General features: G+C 44.5%; 1 protein-coding gene across 2 annotated transcripts in view; it reads right to left on the bottom strand.

Moving 5' to 3' along the window:
- Positions 1-926: 926 nt before the first annotated feature.
- ENPP6 (ectonucleotide pyrophosphatase/phosphodiesterase 6) overlaps positions 927-23,138 on the bottom strand; it is a 93,011-nt gene continuing 70,799 nt past the window's right edge. Inside the window, exons 6-8 of one of the 2 annotated variants that reach the window (XM_016144001.2) lie at positions 22,317-22,454; positions 7,894-8,017; positions 927-3,428 (exon numbers count right to left, since the gene is read on the bottom strand). In XM_016144001.2, coding sequence (XP_015999487.2) covers positions 3,223-3,428; positions 7,894-8,017; positions 22,317-22,454 — 468 coding nt within the window. In that variant the 3' untranslated portion in view covers positions 927-3,222. Of the gene's footprint in view, positions 3,429-7,893; positions 8,018-20,189; positions 21,911-22,316; positions 22,455-23,138 lie in introns of those variants that run through there. The other variant, XM_036228673.1, reaches the window with a different exon arrangement.

Raw genomic sequence — 23,138 nt, 5'->3', positions numbered from 1 at the left:
TTCTGAATGACATTTATTTTTTATTCAACATATATTTATGGGATATTTATTAAACATTTGAGGCACTGCACTAGGTGCTATTTTATGATTTCAAAGCAATAGAGAAGTGTGTTTCCATTGCATGTACCTGAGACCGCATTTCACATGTTTACATACAGTCTGCCGAGCTTACATTCTCCCTTCCTTCTAGTAGTTTATGAGCACTAACTTTAGTCTATCACAAATTGCTTAAAATGAATGAACACATATTTGTGAATCTCTTCAAATTTACAGAAATGCAAAACACTTTCTTAGAAAAGTCATAAAATAGCTGTGTATCTTGAACAATGAGTTTGTCTGCTGGTACCACTGGGCATCTTAGACACACAAGGACAAGGGGTAGAGAAGCCCGGTGTACCATTTCGATTCCTCCCTCCATTACTGGGGCATACAGATCCGCTTTGGTTTAAAGAGGGCTGGAAGCTTGACCCAGCTAAGATCAGCATCCTTTGCCAGCCAAATGGCCACTGGAGAAACTGGTGGGTTATGAAACTGCTGTCAGAAGACTCAAGTTTACCAAAGTCAAATCAGAACCCCTTTCTCCTTAGAGCAAATCCAAACCTTTGATCAGTATGACTTAAAAATGTTGCCCGAGCCTCCTCCCGCCCCAAATCTCCTGAATCTACATTTCTGCAGGTGAGCCAGACAATGCTCCAGTCCTGGAACATGTACAAATTGCTGTCTGTGACTGAATTCAGCTCTGATATAGATTTCCAAGGTCCCTTTAAAAGTGGAGAGAGTTAAAACTTTGTCATTCAGGACTCTTTGAGGCTAGAAAGAATTCCCTGGGCCTGTTCTCATTTATGCTTAAGTCTTCAGAACTTAATTGAATTGGGTTCTGGAGATTACACATATGGGCAGGGAAAGTAGCCATTCATCTCATCTTCAATTTAAGAATCATTTCTTTCCATTTTTTTTTTTTTTTTTTTTTTTTTGGTATTTGCAGGTCAATTCAATTATCTTCCTCGTGGAATTAGCAATGAAGTGGTAAAATAGAAGTAGTAAAATACCAAGAGAAGAGGTATCTATATATATTCCTCACAGATTTTACTCCTGTAAAACCAAACCATTTGGAGAAAGTAGAATTTTTCTGGGGAAAATGATGGAACTTTAAAACAAAAATCAAAGGGAAAAACTTTAGTGAAAGAATTAAGCTACTAAAATGTATGCATTCTTTTAGGGGAAAAGTTTTTTCTCTTCTCAGTGGCTGAATTTTCTTAATTATTTACCAAAAGTCTCTTATTCTCATTCATTGATTCAAGATTATTTAATAACTATGCTTTTTCAGACAACTGTCTGAAATTTTATTTTGTAATTTGAAGATTTTAAGAATGAATGAGGGAAAACTGTAGAACAGAGCAAGAAAGACAAATGCACGACTGTGTGTTACATGTTTATATCTCTCTTGATTTTGATGATCTGCTTTTAATTTAACCATTTAACTATCTTTTAGGGATCTTTCTTTCAAAGGGAGGAAGGTGGGCTCTGCTGAATTCGTTAGAACGCTGTCCTTTAAGAAGAAAGGAAACTTTGAACAATGGGTTTCTGTTTCAGTGACCACCACCAATGTTCTGAGAACACTAATTTGCTTTCGACCAGATAGACTGATCTGCTTTCTTTCCAACTGATTCCATGGTTTGCTGCCATTTTAAAAACACCTTACATAAACTCTTAAAAATCTTTTGTGAAGATAAATTTGGTGTTTTAAATCAGTGATCTTTTGCTGTCGTGATTCAAGGCACAGAGACGGCCCCTCAGCCTCCCTGAATCAGGGTAAGCATTGATATCCATTTTTCAAAGTAAATACCATATAAGGGCTTCATCATCCTGAGACTTGAGGTGTTCTTTTTCTGACAAAAAGTCTCATTGGAAGATGTGCCTCATTTAGTGCAAAGTCATTTTTAATGCAATGATATATGTATGTGACTGTGGTCATTTAAAAATGCAGTTGTGCCTTGTTTTACAACAAGATCTTCTACAGCAAACTTAGATGATTAAACTAAAAACATTTCAATCCAGGCTCAGTGGCTCATCTTGGGGCTTCTAAAGAACTTAGATCTCTGAGGCGACACTTCGACCATACTGTTTGCTAATCAAATGGCTCATTGGTTAGTGATGGGAATTCAAGTCCATCATGTTGTCTCCACGCCTCGCCCCTCTATTTTCCTTAGAATTCTGGGTCACTAAAGGATCTACTTTGCTGCTGCTGTTAAACAAGCAAGGCCCCAGTACACCAGAGCATAAAACTTATGCTTAATGCATCGCTATTCCAAGCACTGAACTGAGATTTCTGCAAGTACGTCCACACTCTTATCAGCAAGACATCCCTTTCCCAACTGTAATGGTATGTCAGGAGTTGCTCTAGTCTGTGCTCTGTGTGGGGATCCAGAGTTGCAGTCTCTGAGCCTTCACACAGACAATCTGTTGATCCATCCACAGCATGAGGGGCCTGCTATGTGCAAGGCTTCAGTCTGTGAGACACTGAAAGTTGACAGAAGCCCAGATGTATTGTAGCTTTTCTACTGCTCAGGGCCAGGGAGACATTTCTGTGCATTTAGAGAATGGCGGGAACCCATGTCTATCACCTTATTCTGAGTTCTCCAATCCATAGAGATTGTGATTAGTGACTCAAGCTAAGATACACCCTTTCTGAGACTTCATATAAAATGGAAAAACTCCATGATCTGGGTCAGAGATGGCAGTTATTGCTGTCGTGTGGAACCTCCTTTTTTCTAGGGTGAAAGGAGTAGTACAGGACTGTGGCCACAGATCCCGAGGACGGCTCCTGGGTGTGGACAAGGCACAGACAAGGGCCTGCTCTGTGCAAAGAGGAGCTGAGCGGGGCCCAGGACCACCATGCGATATCCACTCAAAGGCTGTTTGCTGCAGGCCAAGCCCCTGCTCAGACAGTTCATTCAAGTTACTACATGAAAAGAAAGGAGAAAATGACATACGGTCAAACAAATGAAAAGCAAGATTTTCCTTACCTCCAGAAAAAATAAAGTTTGGATTTTTTTTTTTTTTTAAGAAGTAGGGATCTTATGTATGGAATCATCCAAGAATAATATGTTTATAATTTCCGTGGCCTTGACTGTGTTAATGAAGCTATTATTCGAATAGAAAATGAAAACCTTCCCACTGCGGAGGTCACTTGGCTGAGTGTTTGGGACAACAAAGGAGCAGCTAGTGAAACAGGAGGAGGAGGATGAAGGCCAGTGCGCAGCCGCGGGGCGGGGCCGACAGCGCGGAGCCCGCCCGGCCCTTCAGCATGCACACCACCCTGGACCAGGACCCGTTATTGGGCAGAGGGGCGATGCCGGCCACGTTGCACATGACGTTGTAGACGTCCACGGATCGGATCGGAGCGGCTCTGAAGTTGGATTTGAAATCTGAAAGGGAAAGGCAAGCAAAGAAGTTGTCACAGTCACTCGTCAGGCAGAGAGGGGCAGTGTCACACTGTAGAGGAATTACGCTCAGGATTTCACGCAGCTTTGGAACTGAAAAAATCAGTTCTGTCCACGGGGTGTGGCCAAGTGATCGTGAACTCGGAGGAGTATCTGGAAAGCTGCACGTGATGAAACAAAGTCTCTTTCTGTGGCTCACGGAGATGAGTTTCTTTAAAAGACAAATCAACAGACACGCTGTCCTGTGTATAACTGTGCTCCCTCGTGACAGCAGAGCTTTCCTGCAGAGGCAGAAGGGCCGCCTGAAGCTGCTCATTTCTGCAGAGCATTGGAGAGCAGGCTGGTCACAGAAGTGTGACTGCCTTGCCATGCTCCCCCAGACCCAATTACACAGTATACTTATCTTCCAGAGCGCCTGTCTAGCAGGAGCTGGTTAGCCAGGGTGCTAGCTTCCACTGCAGAGGCCCTACTTAAACTCAAGAACGTTTCTCCATTTTTTTCTGCTGCATCGGAGGTCCCAGGCTTGATGGAATGTGGAACTGTCCAGTTTCCCCGGTGCAGGCTAACTCGGAGCAACAGCAATGCTTTCCTAAATCCATTTGGAAGGTCGATTGACCATTCCTTGGGAAACTTTCACTGGCAGATAAAATCACTTAGCTATGTGAACAGGTGTTGGAATTAGGAAGCAAGGGAAGGCTCTGGGAGGTCTAATGGAATAGAGATTTGTGCTTCTACCCAGAGGCTGCACCAGACTCTGGCAGTGACACAGGAGTGTGAAGGGCAAAAGGGGGATTTGAGTCAAGAGTGCACCTTCTCCTTCTCCACTGGAGGCAAATAAGATGCTGACCACAAAGTGCCGGTTTGTTTAAGAGTGAATGTAAGAGTTTAGTCATGTACATAAGCAGTTTCGCTTTTAGGCCCCAAACCAGAGCTTCCAACAAAATACCCCATGCTACACTGAGGTTGAATTCAGGAGGGAGATTTTATCCTTCAATAAAGGCCTGTAAATATGCTTTAGTCCATCTAAGATGCTTAAAGGAAATGAGAAATTTGGGGGCTATAAAGCCACGTTTTCTGTCTTAGAAAATAATCTTTTTAATTGTTTTGCTAAAATGGTCACATATACTTTATTTAAAAAGCAAACAGACAACATGATCCAGAAGTGCCAACACCAAATTCTGATCTGTGTCAACTCTGAAATTATAAAATATGGAAAAAAAAGTTATATATGGAAAAGTGCCACAGACTATGTCAGATCCAGGGCAAATGATGGGTTTTGCTCACTTCGGAGTGTTTAAGAGGAATCCAGTATAAAGAGGTTCATCAGCTCTACTGCTACCATGTCAAGCTGTGTAACGTTAGGAAACAGGCAGTAAAACAGTATCTAAATCATAGCTCCAAGCACATTGTATATGCTCACTAAATGGTAGCTAGTACTGTTAGCAAACGTGTAGAATAAATGTCCAGCTAGGGCAAACTGGATTGAAAACGATCATCCATAGATTCTCTGCCGGGTTCACTTTACTTTTGGGGCAGGGCGGAAAAAGGTCAGCAATACCTCAGGGTGCGAATCATTTTAAAAACAACCAGAACCTCCCTGGAGAAGAAAATGTGGGAACTGGCCCAGGATGCCACCTCTTCATAATGTCAAGGCAAATCGTGTACTCAGATACAGATGGTGGTGGTTCTTCCCCAGAGACGGTCGGCGGCATCGGAGAAATGAATGGAGGTGTCGCTGCTGTGACAGGGCAGCGAGTCCTCCCCCACCTTCTCACCTGCCATGGACCTGGAATGTGACGATCATACCGCTCATCACACAGCGGCCTTGCCCCTGTCACGTGTGTCGGGGGAAGGCGTGTGGGGGTGGCAGACAAAAGTGCACCCAAGATATCCTTCCCCAGCCTTTCAAACACCCTCTTCTTTAACCCTTGGCAAGAATATTGAGATAAGCTCTACAGACAAAAGTATTGGAGAAGACCGTCTATTTACTTTGAAAGTCAAGACCAAAGCCTGTGCATATAAGCAGGAAGGAGAATTGGGTTTTCTTTCTCATTTCATCTGGGTTATGGCTTCCTCTTCGGCAGGGCTGGGGCTTTGGGTCCCATGCAGACAGGACCCAGGCTGGACTGAGAGCTTCCATAAAATTCCTGGATAGCAAAACAATATCTGATCCAATTTGGAAGGACCCAGGCAAGCTCTACGAGCTCAGGATGGCATTTTGAACCTGGATTGGAAATCCAAGTTATTCTCATGGTTTTAAATGTTGTGGATATTAAAACTGTTTCTGTTCAAGCGAGAAGGTTCTGCAGGTCACGCAGTGCCTGGCCACCTTGGGCTGCTCCCTGAGCGAGGCTTGCTGGCTCGCAGGCAGCTCACTGAATCACACTCCCGCTGCCTTATCGGGAGTGTGGAGTTCTCCGGGGCAAGATTAGGTTGTTCAAATTAGAAACTGGGATTAACCAGAGAGAGGCTATCTTCCAGAATGATTTCCTTTTCTCTTAGCCGGACCAGACTGACTGACTTCTAAAACTGGATGTGGGCAGCCATAATGATGCCCAGCTTCCTCCCTAAGCGAGAAGCACATACGATTAATCAGGAGGGATGTACCTTTATCTCGAAGTGCAGCTAGATAGCTATTAATGGCCTCGCTCTTAAATTTTCTTCTGAGTAAACAGCTAGTGTGTAAAGCTGTTCAATCTTTCATGAGAATTGGAGCCAGAAACGTGATGGTTCGCGGGAGGCTCTCAAGGCTGTATCTGCCTGGAAACATTTTTGCAATTAGCCCAGTCCATTTTCATCAGGGATCGTCTTTCTGTCTATAAAAGACTTAGGCTTTTAGTTTTAAAGGAGCATGTGATGGAGGCCTTTGTTAATGGACAAATTCTCCCCACTGAATTTAGCTCTAAGCTAATGCAGCTTCGGGTACTTCTTTTAAACATTTTGGTTTGAGGCTTGATTTGCTTCTACTTTAAAATATGCCTACGACTCTTGCTCATGAACACTCCTTCAACTGACAACTGTTTTGTTTTCATGATCTTTTCTCTCTCTGGGGACAGAGGAGGTGATGCTTTTGAATGAAAGCTCAGCTATCAGATGTTCTCCCATCTAAAGGCCGTGGCCCTGGAATGTCTCCAACCTAATCTAGCAGTTGACCTCAATGAAGTCCTGAGGGCACCATCACTAACTCGTTTAGCTTTGAGCTTCGCAGATCTGACCGGGCTCAGCTAACAGGGAGCACTGGTAACTGTTCTTGGTTGATGGCAACATATTGGGCATCCTCTGTGCTCTGCCTCTGGCCAACGTCCTAAACCCAGTCAGGGTTCTATAAATGCTTGCAGCTACTGGTTCTGATGCTTCCTTCAGGATTGGGAACTTGACTCACAATTGGACCAACGTATTCCCTAAGCCAAGGCTCCCAGAGGCCACCACGGAAGGCACAGAAACGGACACCTCATGGCTCTCGGCAGCTACTTGGTGGTGAGTCGAGTGGCCCACGGCAGGTGGGTTGACATGTCTTCATCTTGCTAAATTGAGAAGAACAGGGAGTCTAGGTATAATCTTTAATTTATAATTTGATAAACATCCAGAAATGTGGATATCAGAGTAAGCTTATTATATTTAACGGAGGGTGGACTGTCATATGAATGAAGAGCAGCTTATTGGCCAGTCAACTGATGGATGACGGCTACCGAATGCTTCTTATCCTGATTTTTTTTTTTTTTGAAAGAAGGGGATGTTTGGGTAATACTATGATCTTCAGAATGTTTGATAAACTTTCCCAAAATGTGAATTTACAGTGCTCAATCCATTAAAGCAAATGACCAAATAGGCCCTCTTTACCCCACCTCTCTTCCAGCCTTAGGAAGTTGTTTGGTCGAGGAAGGCGCAGTAAATTTGCTTCCGTCAGAGGCATCCCTAGTCATTCTGGCTTGTTCTCAAAGTCAATCTCCTGGTCATTTCCTAGCTTGCCCTTGTCATCCCTGCTTCTGACCGCGTCCTAAGCCAAATGACCTCCACAGAGGTGGGTGCTCTAGACAGGGAAGAACTGTGGGAGAGTCAGACCCCATGAAGCAGTCACGTCAATTTTGAGACTCACAGCTGTCAGCAACTTGGTGTCTGATAAGCTTTCCTGGACATCAGATAGCTGTGAAATAACATTTTGATGAATTAAGTAAAAAATGAATCATGAACATGTGGAATGCATTTTCTTCGTTGCACTCAAGATTTAAAATTTACAAGGGAAACTATTTGGCCACATTTGCCAAACCCAAGAAGCATTTGAAAGCAAGCCAGCAAAAAATGTCTCATGGAGACCGGCTGGGTTTGTTCAGCTTTGCTTATAAAGAGGGTTCATAAAAAAATCACGCCAGCCTTTACGAGTGCCGTAAGCCCATGGAGACACTTCCTTGGGAATGGATGACTAAGAGAATTTGGTCATTTCGCCACCTACCAGGTCCAAAGGCCAAGAAGATGCCCCTCATATCCATGAGCTCGTTGTCATATCCATGCCATCCGCGCTGCCAGCCTTCCCTCTTGCCAGTGCTGTTCATCCAATATGGAAGCGTCTCTCGATTCTGAAACCAAGCAAGACAATGACATCTCCCTGTGTCACAGCAACAGTGATCAGCGAGCATCTGCCCCAAACCATCCCCCAATGTGGGGCCCCCTTCTCAGCACGGGGGTCATCCAGCCTTGATCATTTCCTACTTTAGGTAGCTCAGACCTTTGTAGGGAGCCCATTAATTTGCCAAAGGGCTCTAGTTATGAAAGAATTTTCTTACGTTGAGCTGAACTGTACCTCATAATCAGTTTTAGAACCACTAAATATAGCATGTTAGCGACAGAAAGGAACATAAAGTGTTTCTGTGGTATAATGAAAAATATATTTGGCCTTTCTCCCAGGTTCCTGGCACAGAGCTCTTAAAACCCTTGGAATTTCCTGAGTGATAGGCATGCTTTTTGTTATTCATAAGGAGCCCCTTTCTTCCATACCTGAGTTTGTGCCAGTAGGTGACTATTGGGGGTTAATGTGGCAGAGACTAGATAGCTTCAGGACAGGGACTGGTGACTGGAAAAACCAACTACCTGATTAGAGGGTTAGAAATTTCAACCTCATCTCTGACCTCTAAAGTTGAGTTCAGTCACGTGGCCAATGATTCAATCACTTGTGCCTGCATAATGAAACCTTGTATAAGACCCTGGAACAACGTGGCCAGAGAGCTCCTAGACTAATGAACATGCCAATGTGCCAGCCGAGTGCACCCAAGGAGAGTGTGGGTGCTGTGCCCCTCACCCCATGTATGTCCTCCATTTGGTTATCCTGAGCTGTATCCCTTATAATAAAACTGTAACCATAAGTATAGTACCTTTCTGAGTTCTGTGATTCATTCTAGTGAACTATTAAACCTGAAGAGGATTGTGAGAACCCTCAAAATTGTAGCCAAGTCAAGCACAAGCGTGGATAAGCCGGGGCCGCGGGACTTGCGGCTAGCATCTGAAGTGGGACAATCTTGTGAGACCAAACCCCTTAATATGTAGGGGCTGCTCTAACTCCAGGTTGTTAGTGTTAGAATTGAATTGAATGGTAGGAAACCCAATTGTTGTCAGAGAATTGTTGGAAAACACAGCGTCTAATCTAATCACTTCATTTTTCTAGCAGAGTCTTTGAAACCCAGAGGCGGTCCACTCACAACCTGCCCGATGCTCTTTCCACCGTACATGCCACCCCATCCCTCGTCTCTTCTAGCTCCACCCTCAGGAGCGGCTCAGAATAAACAGTCTTCTCTCCATTTGGTCAAATGTTCGAAGATGGACACTCATGTTCCCCTGTAAGTCTTCGTTTCCTTCAGCCGTCCTTTATTTGGGATGAGTTCCAGAACCATCACTTCCCTGTCACCCTTCTTTCTTTCAGACCTAAATTTTCTTTGACTGCAGGTGCTCACTTGTGAGCCAAAAGGCTTAAAGGTCTTATGAATCCCGAAGCAGCTCTAGCCAGTTGGACACGCCTAGGTCCTTCAGACTAACCATTCATTCCTGGTATTCCAATAATGTTCTTCCTAAGCAGGGTTTAATATAACAAGTATTTCAAGTGCAGGATATAGAAATGACTGGTAGTGATGAATGACCAGAATCAAAACAGCTAACATGCCAGCAGTTCTCAGCTTGGCCCACAGACTCGTGATAGTCCAGTGTAGTTAATACACCATACGGTTCACCAAGAGCCAACACTGATATTCGCTTCATCGTCACGGCACCCCAGTGTGGATCATATTATTTTCTTCACTTTGTGGCTGAAGAAATGCAGGCACAGAGAGGTTAACTAACACTCTTAAATTACACAGCTGTTGAGAGTCAGGGCTGGGATTGAAACCCAGGTGCTCTGCCTTTTGGTCCTTGTGCACCTTTTACTACCTGCAGCCAGAGGTCATTGCAGTGCTCCTTCTAGCCCTGGACGTTGGGGTGTCCCTCTGCCCCTTGCCGCCTCACTGAGTGGCGGTCAGTTACAAGGTACAGAGAAGAGATTTTGGAATCGAATTGGCGTGGGGTTAAATCCAGTTTGCTACCTTCTTTCTAGCTCTGTAATCCTGGGCAAGCCACTTAGCTTCCTTGAGCTTCTGTTTCCTTACTGAATGTGACAATACCCGCCTCGCAGAGTTTTTGGAGGAGGACGTGACTGTGCTAAATACCTACCAAACAATAGGTGGTCACTAACTGGCTGCGGATGGTCGCCAGGCGTACTGTTTGCGGGGAAGGCGCTCCGGTCACGTGCAGCGGGGCAGTGACGGCTGAGCTCTCCTTTGCTTGTTTGGCTGTCATATCGCGTTGCACATCCATCCAGAGTCTCACCCCATAAATCGCTCCTTGGCATTTCTGCTTTCCAAATCGCACTATTTCATTGACTCTCCGTTTCCTGAATTTCCATCATCCCTTGTCCCTCCTTCTCCAGCTGTAGCTCGTATTTTTCCATGGGAATGTTTTTATTAACTTATTGCCATCTCCAGCTTGTTATACTGTTTTTGTTCTTTATCTGTCTGTGGCGACGATCACGGCACATCCCAGTTTAGCGCCGTCAGCTCATTCACTGTGTTCCTTCCTCTATGAAGCAGTGACTCCTGAAGCACTAGGTAGGACATTTCATTCCTAACGACTTCACTAAATCATGAACCCCATAGACATATGTGCCCCATGACATAGGGACAGGTGAAAGGGAGACGAAGACTGATTACCCAATTTAAAAATTCCACTCTAAATTCCCCAAATATAGCATACAGCAATGAAAATCTCAGCCCTGAAAGTAATCGGGGATCTATCTGATCATAGGTAAATCCACTAGTTTTTATCAAAGTGACAAGCTGCTCCAGTGAAACAATTGTTCTGATTGATTTTAAAAATAATAATAATAAAATGGCTGGCCGGCTATATGAGAAGCTAATCATTTTGTCTAAGTGATTGAATAGAATTACGTATACAGCCTTAATTTCAAAATGATGCATTGAGTGATTTTCTTCCTCTTCCTTTCCTACCTAGTAGCTTTCACCATCTTCATATCGTACCCCACATTATCCTCCCCAGTTCTTACAGATGAGGTGGTACTGATGAAGTGTGGGTCACAGGCCTCTCAGCCCCCGGAGCAGGAATCCCAGGCAGCGGATCCTGAAGCTCCTGGTTGAGGAGCCTGACCCCATCTTGACCAGATCGGGTCTAAGGACTGCCACATAGCGCCACCTAGTGACATCCTAGGGAGGTGCCTTAGGCATGGATAGAGAAGTAGGGTGTGTGTGTGGGGGGGGTGTGTGTGTGTGTGGGGGGGGTGTGTGTGTGTGTGTGTGTGTGTGTGTGTGTGTGTGTTTAGAGAGGGAGGAGGGGAACACCTCTAAGTTTAGGTCACTAAAAAAGTTGGACCCATTGTAGGATGGGCAGCCAATTTTCATAAGCTTCAGGAAACACTGGGTCTTTCTGCAGCATCGGTGGAAGCCCCAGATAAGGGGCCTGCCTGCAAAGGGTGGCTTCCCACTAATAAAAAGAGGAACTCCACTCTTTGAAGGCAGTGAAAGAATGGGGTGTCTTTCTCTGGTGAGAGGAGCCTCACACGAGGACAGGGGTGTCCCTTCCAGCACGTGGGAGAAGGCAATGATTTAAGAGGCTGTTTATTCGATTCGGCGTACAGGCACTGAGCTTGGAATCTGCCGGCTGCTCCACTAGGATTTTGAGTGGCGGGGCCACAGATGAGGAGGGTAGTTCCTTCGCCTAGAAGCCCTCATATTTAGTGAGGAAAGAAAAGAGGTTCCAGCTTCCGTGTGTTTCCTGAGCAAGCCAGGACCAGGAGTGGGCGCCTTGAGTCTGGATCAGTGAGGTAGGTTTAAGCACTGAGGAGGCCTTGGACTTGAGAAGAAGGGGAAGGAGCCCTGTGGTAAGAATCACGGTCAGTGGGGATGGGGCTGTGTGTGTGTGTGTGTGTGTGTGTGTGTGTGTGATGTGGTGTGGTGTGTGTACATGCGTGTGTGTAATGTGGTGTGTGTGTGTATGTGTGTGATGTGGTGTGTGTGTGTGTGTGTGTGTGTGTGTGTACGTGATGTGGCAGAGGTGGGTATGAATGAGTGCATGTAGCCACGGAGAGCCACAGAGGCCACACAGGAAGCTCTAAAAAAAAAGGGTGGGTGGGTACTGAGGTCCCCTAGTAATGGGACTCTTGGGAATTCTGTTAGTGGGGAAGGTCTGACACAGAGAAGGCCCTGAGAGGCAGGGGAACCTTGTGTGACCTCATATGAGAAAAGCATCCAAAGAAAGCAGCCATTAGAGTGAGCGTGTTGGCAAGAGTGTGAAATTTCTGCTCTCAAGTGCCTACCTGAGGCTGTGCCAATTAAATAGGGTGACCGGCTGTCCCAGATTGCCTGGACTGAAGGGGTTCCAGGGAGGTGAGACTTTTAGTTTTAAAACTAGGACAGTCCTAGGCAAACAAGGACAAGCTGATGACTCTACAAAGAATGCTCACTGGGAATTTAAATAAAATCCTCACCAAGCCTAATTCCCTCAGCACATCCAGGGCCTTCCGGGACCCTCCGCCCTGCACGTGGGTGGGGAGCAGTGCCAGGACTCTCCTTGATGAGCCACCGAACAGGAAGGAATCCAGAATGGCTCCACACAAAGAAACACTATGAGAAACAGTTGAGTTATGATGTTTATAGACTTTTGTTCTTTCACTTCGGTGCATGCGTTACACCTTGGCGTCCACACTCTGCTACCAGGTGACCATGAAAATGCCCATCATAAGCTCTCTTGAATTTGAGAAGCCAGGGAAATGTCTATGAAATAAGAGTTATAGTTTCTAAACCAAGTCTTTGTCTTAATTACATTCAGCATTAAAAAAAAAAAAGTAACATCCACTGTTTACTTCCAATCAGCAAACTAGTAAATGATTTCAACACTTGCCTGGATGCATCTCTTTGAATTCACCATCTTAGGATCATTTATGGTGCTGAGCGCTGAGATGTCTGGGGATAGAGACAGAAATCGGATAGAGCTGGGGGTGAAGGTAACAGAGGAAGGAGGGTTGGAAGGACACAGAGGAGCAGGAAGGAGCTAAACATCTGTACTCATGATTGTTTGCACATGGCCGAGGTCCTTGCTTTGGCAATTTCTCAGGGTACGTACTTGTTTTTTATTGTTGTGTTTTTTCAAAATACATCAGCATGTCTATTTCTCGCCCATTCTTTCTGATTTCCCCCTCGATATAGATCAGAAAATGGTTGCTGAGTCACAGAGAAATATACTCCTAAGGAGCTAGGAGGGCCACCAGCTCCTGGGACATCTGGACTCCAACTCTTGCCCTATACCCCAAAATGACTTCTCATGGGGCAGCTGAGGATGTGAAAATTCATCCATCCTTTGTCGATTCCCTCTCTGGCCTGAGGAGCTGCTGGGGACCTCGTCTGCTTTCTCTTGTTCTGTGTAGGTGACTTCCGTTCCAGGTCACCCCATGGAGCCCACGGCAGGCACAACTACCTCAAAACCCAGAGCACCCACTGTTTACACTGCTGGATCCCAATCTGGCCATGCAGAGATTGCCTTGAGCTTATCTTGGGCCCCACTTTTGGGTACTGGCATTCAGTAGGTCAGGGTGAGATGGGAATCCATCTTTTTAATTAATTCCCTCCCCCAACCCAGGTGACTGGGATGCATCGTCAGGCCTTGAAGCCCCTGGAAGGCATTACCTGGTATCTTTCATGTGCCATGTGAAGTGATGATTCCTCCTTTTCTGAGGCCACTTTGTGTTTATACTGCATTACTATTCTGAGTTTGTGTTTTAGAACCACACAGGCTGCTTTCCAAAGCAGACACCAGTGAGCCCTACTAGCTTTTTCGGCAGGCGTCCGGTCTCATTGGCCGGTGCCCGTGGGGTCCTGTTTGTTAAACACTTTGACTATCACCCCTTCTTTCAACCACTAATAGTACAGTTCTTCCTGGGAAGTGGAGGCAGAGACCCCAAGTTTCTCCCTCCCTCCTTTGACGAGGCATCTCACCAGACCTTTAGGCCACTGAGAAACACAACTGAAACCTGGTCAGATTAAAATAAATAAAACGCGAACACTTATCTAGGTGCATGAGTGGTCTAATAAACGTTAGGTCTACTTAATTCTCCTAGGACACGATTATAATAGGAACCTCCCAGCTCCCCAAAATGCATCTGAGGCTGAAAGGGACATGCAATAATGTGCAAGTCAGGGGTGGCTTCAACTAAAACTCTTGTGGAAGTGACAGCAGTCGGGTTGGCTCTGGTGGCTTTGCTGCTAGGGTTAAGGTTGAGCTACGGTTTCTATTACAAACCACTGTTGCTTAGATTGTGTGGCATCGCTGTTTTAACTTCTCCTCCAGAGAGGCTTCCTTTTGACCTGACTCCTCTGAGCCCTGTGGGACAGGCGGTTATAAACCTTAAGATGTGTGTTTGCCACATGCCACTGCAAAGAGATGTTCCTCTACCAGTTTCTCTTTCTCTGCCTTAGAAGCTGCCTCTTTTCAAAACGGAATTTAATCGCACAGGCCTCAGGCCCCAGTTTGACCGGGCAAACCCACTGCCACACACTGCGAAATCCTTGAAATGAAAAACTCCAGACAGCAAAACCAGCGGGGATCAAGAGAAACGGAGGTCCTTGGACTAGAGAGACGTCTTGGAGGAGAGCGCTGAGAGGAGGGAGTTTCTTTTCCTCTCTTTTCTCCCTCCAGGATCTTGTTTACTGAAGTGCGCCAAGGGTGAGGATGGTATGCGTGTGCTCTCACACGGCCTTCACAGACGGCCCTAATCACCACCAGGGAGCAAGCAGCTCCCGGCACTGGACGCCCGGCTTCCTGAAGCCCCGTCAGCCAGGCCTGGACAGCTCCCCTCCAGCTGCCACGAAAACTCAGGAGCCATGGTTCCCAGATTGTCTTGATTTCCCCAAATATTTTGGGTCCAGGCCTAACTGCCATTCATCCACAGGCCTTAGAATTGAGCCTGGCATTTCATATCCATTGCCAGTTTTCAAAATAAATCTTTCCTCCAAAGACAAATATGTCTTCCTTTAGAAGCCTGGGCCCGAATTGGTTGCATTTCTCTCTACTCAAACAAGGGTCTAGAAGATTAGTGATGAAACACCACATTTCACAATATTTCCCCAGGTTCTGGTGGCATCTGGCTACTTTTTGAGCATGGTGGCATGAGGGCAACACTCTAGGAGAGGCCACAGGAATTAACCCGTGAAGCTGGGGGGACTAGAGAGGGCTGATGTGTCTGGCCTTTGGGCTCCAACCGTGGGCTAACGGAAGTTAGGATAATTTCCATTAGTGGTTTCAACACCTTTTCTCTGTAGAAATCTCTTCTAGGACTACTAATAATTATCCAAAGTTATGGTCCCGACTTAGCTTTCCTCTCTATTTACTTCATTACTGATTTACAAACCTACAAAGCGAATAACCTGTCAAACCAAGAATTAACTGTCTCCATATTTTTTAATTAATTTAATTCTTATTCCACACACATAGGCTGAGCCTCGGCCATGTACTAGTTTTTATGGAGACAAATGAAGATTAAGATGCCTCAGATTTGACCTCAAGGAGCTTCCACACTAAGAAAAAAGAGTACGAAAGCAAATAAACATAGCACCTAGGGGAGTGATTCAGGATTTTATGAAAATTCCAAGATGGAGAAAATTAGGGAAGAGTTGGGTGTTTCATGGAAAAGAGGTGGTATTTGAGTTGGGCTTAAAGGATAGCTGGGAGTCAAGAAGGAGATGCACCCTAAGCAGAAGTATGACTATTTATTAGGACGATTGACGTTACTGAAACCGTCAGGTGTAGGCTTGGGGACAGAGAGCATGAAGCATGCTGGGAGAGCAGGTACCTCTCCCCAACCACCTAATTCCCAGCATTTCCGTCTACAAAAATCATTTTCACAAGCATGACAAATCTGGTTCATGTATGTGCAAATCGCCCATGTTGGCAATAGGAAAGGACAGAGCCGGGGGTTAAAAAGAGAGAAAGGAAGTGAAGTGAACAGCTGAGCTAGTACAGAGGTTTATGCAGTTGGACATCAGCGAGGGAAAAAAAATAAATGACAATCTTAGAACTTCTGTTTCTGCTGGCATGAAGAAGCTGAGACTTATCTGGGAACCGGAAGGGTTGAGTCTGTAACTCCGAAACATGAAATTAGGAATACATTGGACGTTTTGATGAAAGATTTGGAAAATCTGTGGAGAACTGGATGGACCGTGGGCTTACTGGCTTTATCTGAGTTCAATTCCTGGCTTCGTCAGTCCTAGTTTTGTAGCGTTAGGCAAGACGCTTAAAACTCTCAGCCTCGGTTAACTCAGTAAATCGAAATACAATATCCACAATGCAGAGATAGTAACCAAGAGACATTTAATTCAAGATAGGTATTATTGCTATTGTTATTGTTGGCCATAGTTTTGAAAAAAAAATTTTCTTGATGTATTTATTATCTACAAAATGTAAACTAGCTTAATGCACGTGTCATTGAAACTTTTGGGAGGTGGTAGAGGAGGGCTCATTCTTAAGCTTCTAACGATCCATGATAAATGAACATTATTTTTACAGTACTCATTATTAATTAACGGTGTAGGAAATAACACTGATAGTCTCTATTTAGTGAGTGAATAAGAAATGTAAGAATTTTGGAGAATCTGCTCACACCCTCAGTTCCTCAACTCTTCTTCACTTGTGGGTGGCGGGTTATATGACACTGAGGATTATGGATCCTGATGCTCTCCTGCCCAAATTCTCCGTGGTTTTCCATTGCATTTAAGATAAAATGCCGTCTTTTCCATGTCCCGGTCCACTCGTGCCCCTGCTCACTGGGCGGCCTCATCCACGCCGCTTTCCCTCTCCTCACTGCCCACGTGGTCCATTCTGTCAGCGCCTCTAAGTCTCTGAGCTCTGTCTCTCCCACCTCAGCTTCTGCAAGCATCCCACTCACTTGGCCTGGAAAGTGACCCCCTCTCTCTCTGCCTGATCGATGACCACTCATTCTTCAGGTTTCAGCCTCGAGGCCACTTTCTCAGAGAGACCTTCTGTCCAATTCCCTCCCCTCCCAGACGGCCTCTTCCAGAATATTCTTTTTTCATGATCATACTTAGCACAATTCGTAAGTGCACCTTTATTGGTTTATACGGCCTGCATGTTTATTTAATATTTGACTCCTTCCCTGGGCTGCAAGGTCCATGAAGGCAGGAGCTCCCAGTGGCTCCTTACTCTAATTGAAGTTAAAATTTTGCTGGATTACATGGAAGAGGCACTCATCAAGTATTTGTTGAATTTAGCAGTTGATAATTTAGGTAGTACATGGATTTTACAGTGGAATATAGAAGAGTATTCTTGAGTTTGGCGGGAATGACCCACTGTATTTCTCCACTTTGTAGTTTGCTATGTTGCTCCTGACTATCCCCTATGCCAAGGACATTTAGCGTTCTGAACCTGCCTCCTGAGGCCCCTTGGACTACTCTAGACATTGCAACAACCAGTTTGCCCCAGCCCCTCTCCAAGTGCCCTCTGGGGGAGAGATGGATGTAGAGCATGGGTGAGTGACCCCACTGCTGGAAAACCTTGCAGGTTAAGAGAGTGGGGTCAGCTTGTTTGAGGCTCGAACGCTCAAGTGAAGAGTGTAACCCTTGTCCCTCAGCAAAGAGAAGCAATGGGAAGGTTTCCAGAGGACAGTGGCCAAGTCTCAGGGAGACAGAGGAGGCGGCATGAGTTAGAAAGCCCGATTTCCTTCTTGGTAGGTGTGACAGGCCAGGGCTTGACCTGTGCAGAAGGCCGGGTTTATTCACGTCACCATGCTGAGTCCTCTGGTAACATGAACACCTTCAGATCTCTGCACTTGCAGGAGAGGAGGCCAGGAAAGGACCAGCAGTGCTTGGAAATCCAGTCTGTACATTAAAGAATGTGGAGCAGAAGCAAACTGCGGGGAGCCACTGTGCAAGGAGCTGCTCTTACGAGGCCACATCGGCAGTCACACAGGATTAACTGTGCAGTTCCAGGTGACAAATTAAATCTGTTTCCCTATCTTTATTTTTTTCAGTGATGGTTCTCTAAGCAACTATTAAAAGAAAAACAAAAAAACTAACTCAGTTAAGTCTTCCTGTTAGAGCAGCTGGCAGCCTTAGAGTCTGCAAAACTTCAATTGGTGGCAAAAAGTTGGTTTTCATATGGAAATGGTATTTTTGCCAAGGAAGCAAAATCGTGCTCGTTTATGAGATGGCAGCTGAAGAGAGAAAGGGAGGAGAGATGGGATTCTATTTTATTGGCCCCCCAACCAGCATCGATTTGTCCTGACTCAACTGTTTTCTTGATCATGGCTAAACCAGAAAAAAAAGACTCTTCTGCCATCCAAACTCAGACCCAGAGAAGACACTTGCATCTCTGAGAATTTTGCACTATGCTTGATGCAAAATATAATCCAGCACAGGACTAGCGTCACATGTGCTGTGCACCGGCATGTAGGGTGCAGAGTAAAACACAGTCTTCTTTCACCATGTTGGGAGATTTTGCAAATAGTAATGTGGGAGATTAATAGCCCAGGCACAGAGGCTATAGGATGGAGTTTTCAGTTCTCTCCAGTCAAGGAGGTATAATAAACAACAGAAAGATGTAAGAGAAAAAAGTCTAAGATGGTGAGAATGGGTGCTCATTTTTAGGATTTTTTAAAAGACAAATTAATGTTATATCAAAGTAGAATCGGAAATTATAATTCTCACATATGAGTCTTAAAAATAAAAACACGTAATTTCAAAGGTAGGAGTAAAATGATGAAAGTATTCATCATTTCATAGTATTCATCTATGAAACTAAGGTATAAAAAGGAGTGACTATAAGATATCTAAATTTATCTCGGGATTCAGGGACAACCATGATTTTCCAAAGAAACATTAGCATTTATATGTTTCAGACATCGTAAGTTACACTAATATCATTGATTATCCTTTTCGAGTTGGCTGCTAGGAAGCTCAGAACTATATTTGTGTTCCATTTTATGTTGTGGCATGTTATTTTCAAGACTAACAGTACCCACAATGCAGAGTCATTGAGAGAATTAGAAATAGTAACCAGGAGGTATTTAATTCAAGATAGTTATTACTTCATCATTGTTGTTGACCAAAGTTTTACGAAGAAATATTTTTGATAGATTTGTTATCTGGAAAAGATAATGACTGTGTTTATTTCACTGACACTATGGGGGAAAGTCATTCTCAAGTCTCTAATGAGCCAGGAATGTTAAATGAAGATTAGTTTTATAGTATCCATTATCAGCAATGAAAATTGTGAGATAACATTGATAATTGCTATTTAGTGGATCAACGCTAATCTTTCAGAGCTAATCTTATTTTTTTCACATCTTATATGTCTTCTGATTTCTTTTTTTAAATTTCTGCTTCAAGTATTTTAAAAATTACCTTAAATCTCCTCTTTGAAATAATTATATATTTTTAAAAAGCTGTCCAAGTAATTGTCAATAGTTAGGCATTCTTTCTTTTCGTTCTTGTGGCTTCTCCCTCCTTCTTAAACCATACAATGAAATAACAGGTAGTCCAAGTTCTGATCTATGCAAACGAATATGTGTGTGTGTGTGTGTGTGTGTATTTGTGTGATACATACAAAAGTAGTATAATATATGACATTATATATACAATATAACATGCAGTTGCCATATGACTTCACCCTCAGAAGACACTGGAATTTGCCAGTTTCCGGCAAGGGAGCAAGTTCTTGGACCAGCAGAGTGAAGGGGATTTGGGGATACAGAGGAGGGTGTCATGAAACAGAGCCGGGAGCAGGGAAGACAAGACCAGAGCTGCCGCTGGGCTTTCCGAGGGCGCCACCACTGCCGGAATGCCGGAGTCGGCAGGCTTTGGCCTTGCTCTCCTCCCGCCTCCTTTCTTTGCTGTCCTAACGTTCAAGGACCTCGTCTGCCTGCTCCCCAGCCCCTGCCGCGTGAGTGTGGCCGCTGCTCCGCACTTCAGCACAGTACCAGGTCTTAGCCCCAAAGTGGATCCAAGGCAGGAATTTCCTAGCCACACGGGTGGGTTGACTGGTGATACCGAAGGGGAAGTTTGCTGCTGGGTTCTGGGCAGAAGCAGATTTACAGCGTAGTTAAAGGAGCGTATGCACCAGGGCTTCTCACTCGCATAGGTTTCTTACAGGTCCCTGCACGTAAATTTTTATATTAATGATTATGTGTTTTGTTTTTTTTTAAAGAGAGACACCTCACCCCCAAATTTTATTGTCAGAGTCTGACAAAATCTGTGTCTGCTTCTGATTCTGCTATCCAGACTTTGCTCCCTAATGAAAGTAAGAGGTTATATAAGAATAAGCCACATCCCTTCTTTCCTGCTTTAAGACAACGAAAGGGAGGTGATGCCTGGAGCTGCAGTAGCCATTGTGTGACCCTGAAGAAAAAGCCGAAAGGATTCCAGAAGAGCTCACTCAGGGCCTTGATAACATTGAGTTAATGATATCATCAAACCAACCATGGAACTGCCTGGTTATGCGAGATAATAAATCTTTATTATTTAAGCCACATGTATTCAAGTGGCCTTTGACTATAAACAATTACATCTTGGCTGATACCCTTGGGGTCCCCCATCACTGTGTGTTCAGCACTCATTGGAAAAACGTGCGTCTTCTTGCTGGATGTGCTATTGCAGGGTATCGTGTCTGCTACCTTCCAGGCCGAACCTTCTCTGACTGCGCTTTTGGCTGGAGTGGCTTCATGGTGCCTGTCCCAGCCTACTGAAGGAGTTCGAGTTCTCCCCGTTGGCACTTCATTAGTTGCCCAGTGTCTTCGCGATGCCATCTGGCTTTGCCATTCTGCCTACCTACGCCTGTTTTTCGGTAAATTTCCACAAATCTCCTCTACATTCTTATAGTCTCCCTCCCTACTGTGAGCCAGCCTCTTAGTGTGGTTGATTTCATCTAAATACAGGAAAGTAAATGCTAGATACACATAGTCATGCTAAGAAATGAGGGACAGTGAACTATGAATTAACCTTTGTTGTCCATTTGCTTTTAAAAACTCAAAGCGATTCCACCAGAATTTCTACATTGAAAAAGTTTCGAGCATAAGCCCTTGTATGTGACTTGGAAAGTTGGCTTTATGGAATAAAGTTTGAGAAGTCCCTATCCAGGTGGCCCACTTGACTGCATGTGCAAAGCCCTGAGAAAACCACTGTAAATGCAAGTGCTGAGAGCCTAGAATAATCTCACAGCAGGTGAACTTCAGTGTGATAAAGCGAAGAGAAGCCCTTTGGTTCTCAGATGAGAGAAGGTTAGGGGCTGAGGGAGACTTTTAAAATCACATGGCCTAGGAAGCTGAGTCTGTGGAAGGGCCCAGCCTGGCCTCAGGACAGTACAGCTGACACTTCTGACCTGATCCGCTTTGTTTCCTTGGTGACCAGGTGCTACTCTTTGTCTGAGAGCCTGCAGGAACCGCTCGGTCCTCCTAAATGACTGGATTTATGTCAGGGAACCCCTATTGTTCCTCATCTCAGTCTCTAAACTTCCGCTCATTTGCCTGATCAGTATTTTTGTTCATCAAGACCCTACCTTTCTCTGGCAGATTGAGTGTCAGTCTTAGGCCTTCTACTTCAGTGGCCTCGATTAGTGCCTTTCATGTACCAACATCTGCCACTCTCTTTTGTCTGTAGCATGACCTATTTGCAACCCATCTTCAGACTCATGTGTAAGATAACCCACGCTCTCTTCAGGAACTGATTCTAGATGGGGTGTGACCGTGATTCCCCTGACGGGCAGGGCCTTCCCATACTGGCCCAGTATCAGAAGCTGATCTGAGAGACTGGTGAGCTTGGAGTCCAGACACATAAGTAGGAGGCCGCTGACGTCAAGCGTGAGGCAACTGGGCTTTGGACCCGAAATGCAAGATAACCTCCTCTGTAAAATCGAGTTGGCAAACAGGCGACCTGGATCTGTGGAGTTATATTTGTGGAACAGTTCTGTTAAAGGTGAAAGCAAAGCCGAGCATCTCCTTGCTTTTCACTGCCCTGAAGCAACTGCTTTGGTCCACAGTCGCTGTTCCACTTTACACTGAATATGTTACATTGTAAACCCAAGTAGCCGAGTTAAGGCCAGTTTGTTAAAACACAGTGAGTCTGGAACCATGCAGCCTAAGCTGTGATTCTGGGTCCAAATCCACAGTGTGTGTCTAAAAGTCACCTGACCAAGCCTCTTGATTCTCCAAAGAAGGAAATAATACAATAAATGACACTTACATGAAAACAAAATCTTTTAAGTATAAAACCTGAATAAATATTTATCTTTGGCTGTTTGATAGACTTTTCCTAATGAATAAATTGTCACATATTTTATAATTACCTCAGTTATGAACCATCCTTCATCAGCCACTAAGGTCAAAGGAGAGACGAATTTCCCTTTCTTGTAATAGAACCTGCTTGGTATGGCTTCTTTCTCGTAGATGGTCATATGTTCCACTGTTCTCAGTTTGTTATATATCTGCAAAGAGAACCAAGAATGGTCCGTTTTGCATTCTCTTTCTTAAATATACGTGAATATTTTTTGAACATAGAGGAAAGGGAGGATTTTACAAGACCAAAGAAGGAAATTACCAAAACACCTGATAGATTTGACTACATAAAAATGAGAAACTTTCATATGTCTCGAAACAAGGAGGCTTTATCTAGGAACCCCCTAGATAAAGGCCTACATGTCCCATGACCTAACAAGTAAACCCTTAAGGATATAATGAGAATGCATGTGCATCTGTAGACATGTAGAGGAATACATACTGCAAACTGGAACAGCCCGAGGCCCAGCAACAGTGGAAGGGATAAAGGAATCATGGTGTACCTTGGCAGTGGGATATTATACAGCAAAGAAGAAGAATGAAACACAGCTACACAGAACTACACAGAATACTTGAAAGGACCTCAGGGATTTCAGTTTGAGACAAAAAAAAAAAAAAGCAAGTTGAAGAATACAGACAAGATTTTTTCCTGTTATACAAAGTTTGAATAGCTATAAAAGTAAAGACCCTATATGATAAAACTGTAAAGAGAATAAGGGAAATGATAACTCAAAATTTAGGACAGCGATTTCCTCTGAGGGGGCTGCAGAGCTGATAGGGTTTGACAAGGGCACACAGGAGCTGCCACAGGTAATGGTAAAGTCCTAGTTCTT

Source organism: Rousettus aegyptiacus, unplaced genomic scaffold (assembly GCF_014176215.1).
Source record: "Rousettus aegyptiacus isolate mRouAeg1 unplaced genomic scaffold, mRouAeg1.p scaffold_m13_p_11, whole genome shotgun sequence".
Classification (NCBI taxonomy): domain Eukaryota; kingdom Metazoa; phylum Chordata; class Mammalia; order Chiroptera; family Pteropodidae; genus Rousettus; species Rousettus aegyptiacus.
Note: the sequence above shows the minus strand (reverse complement) of the source record. Positions and strands in the feature narration are given on the sequence as shown.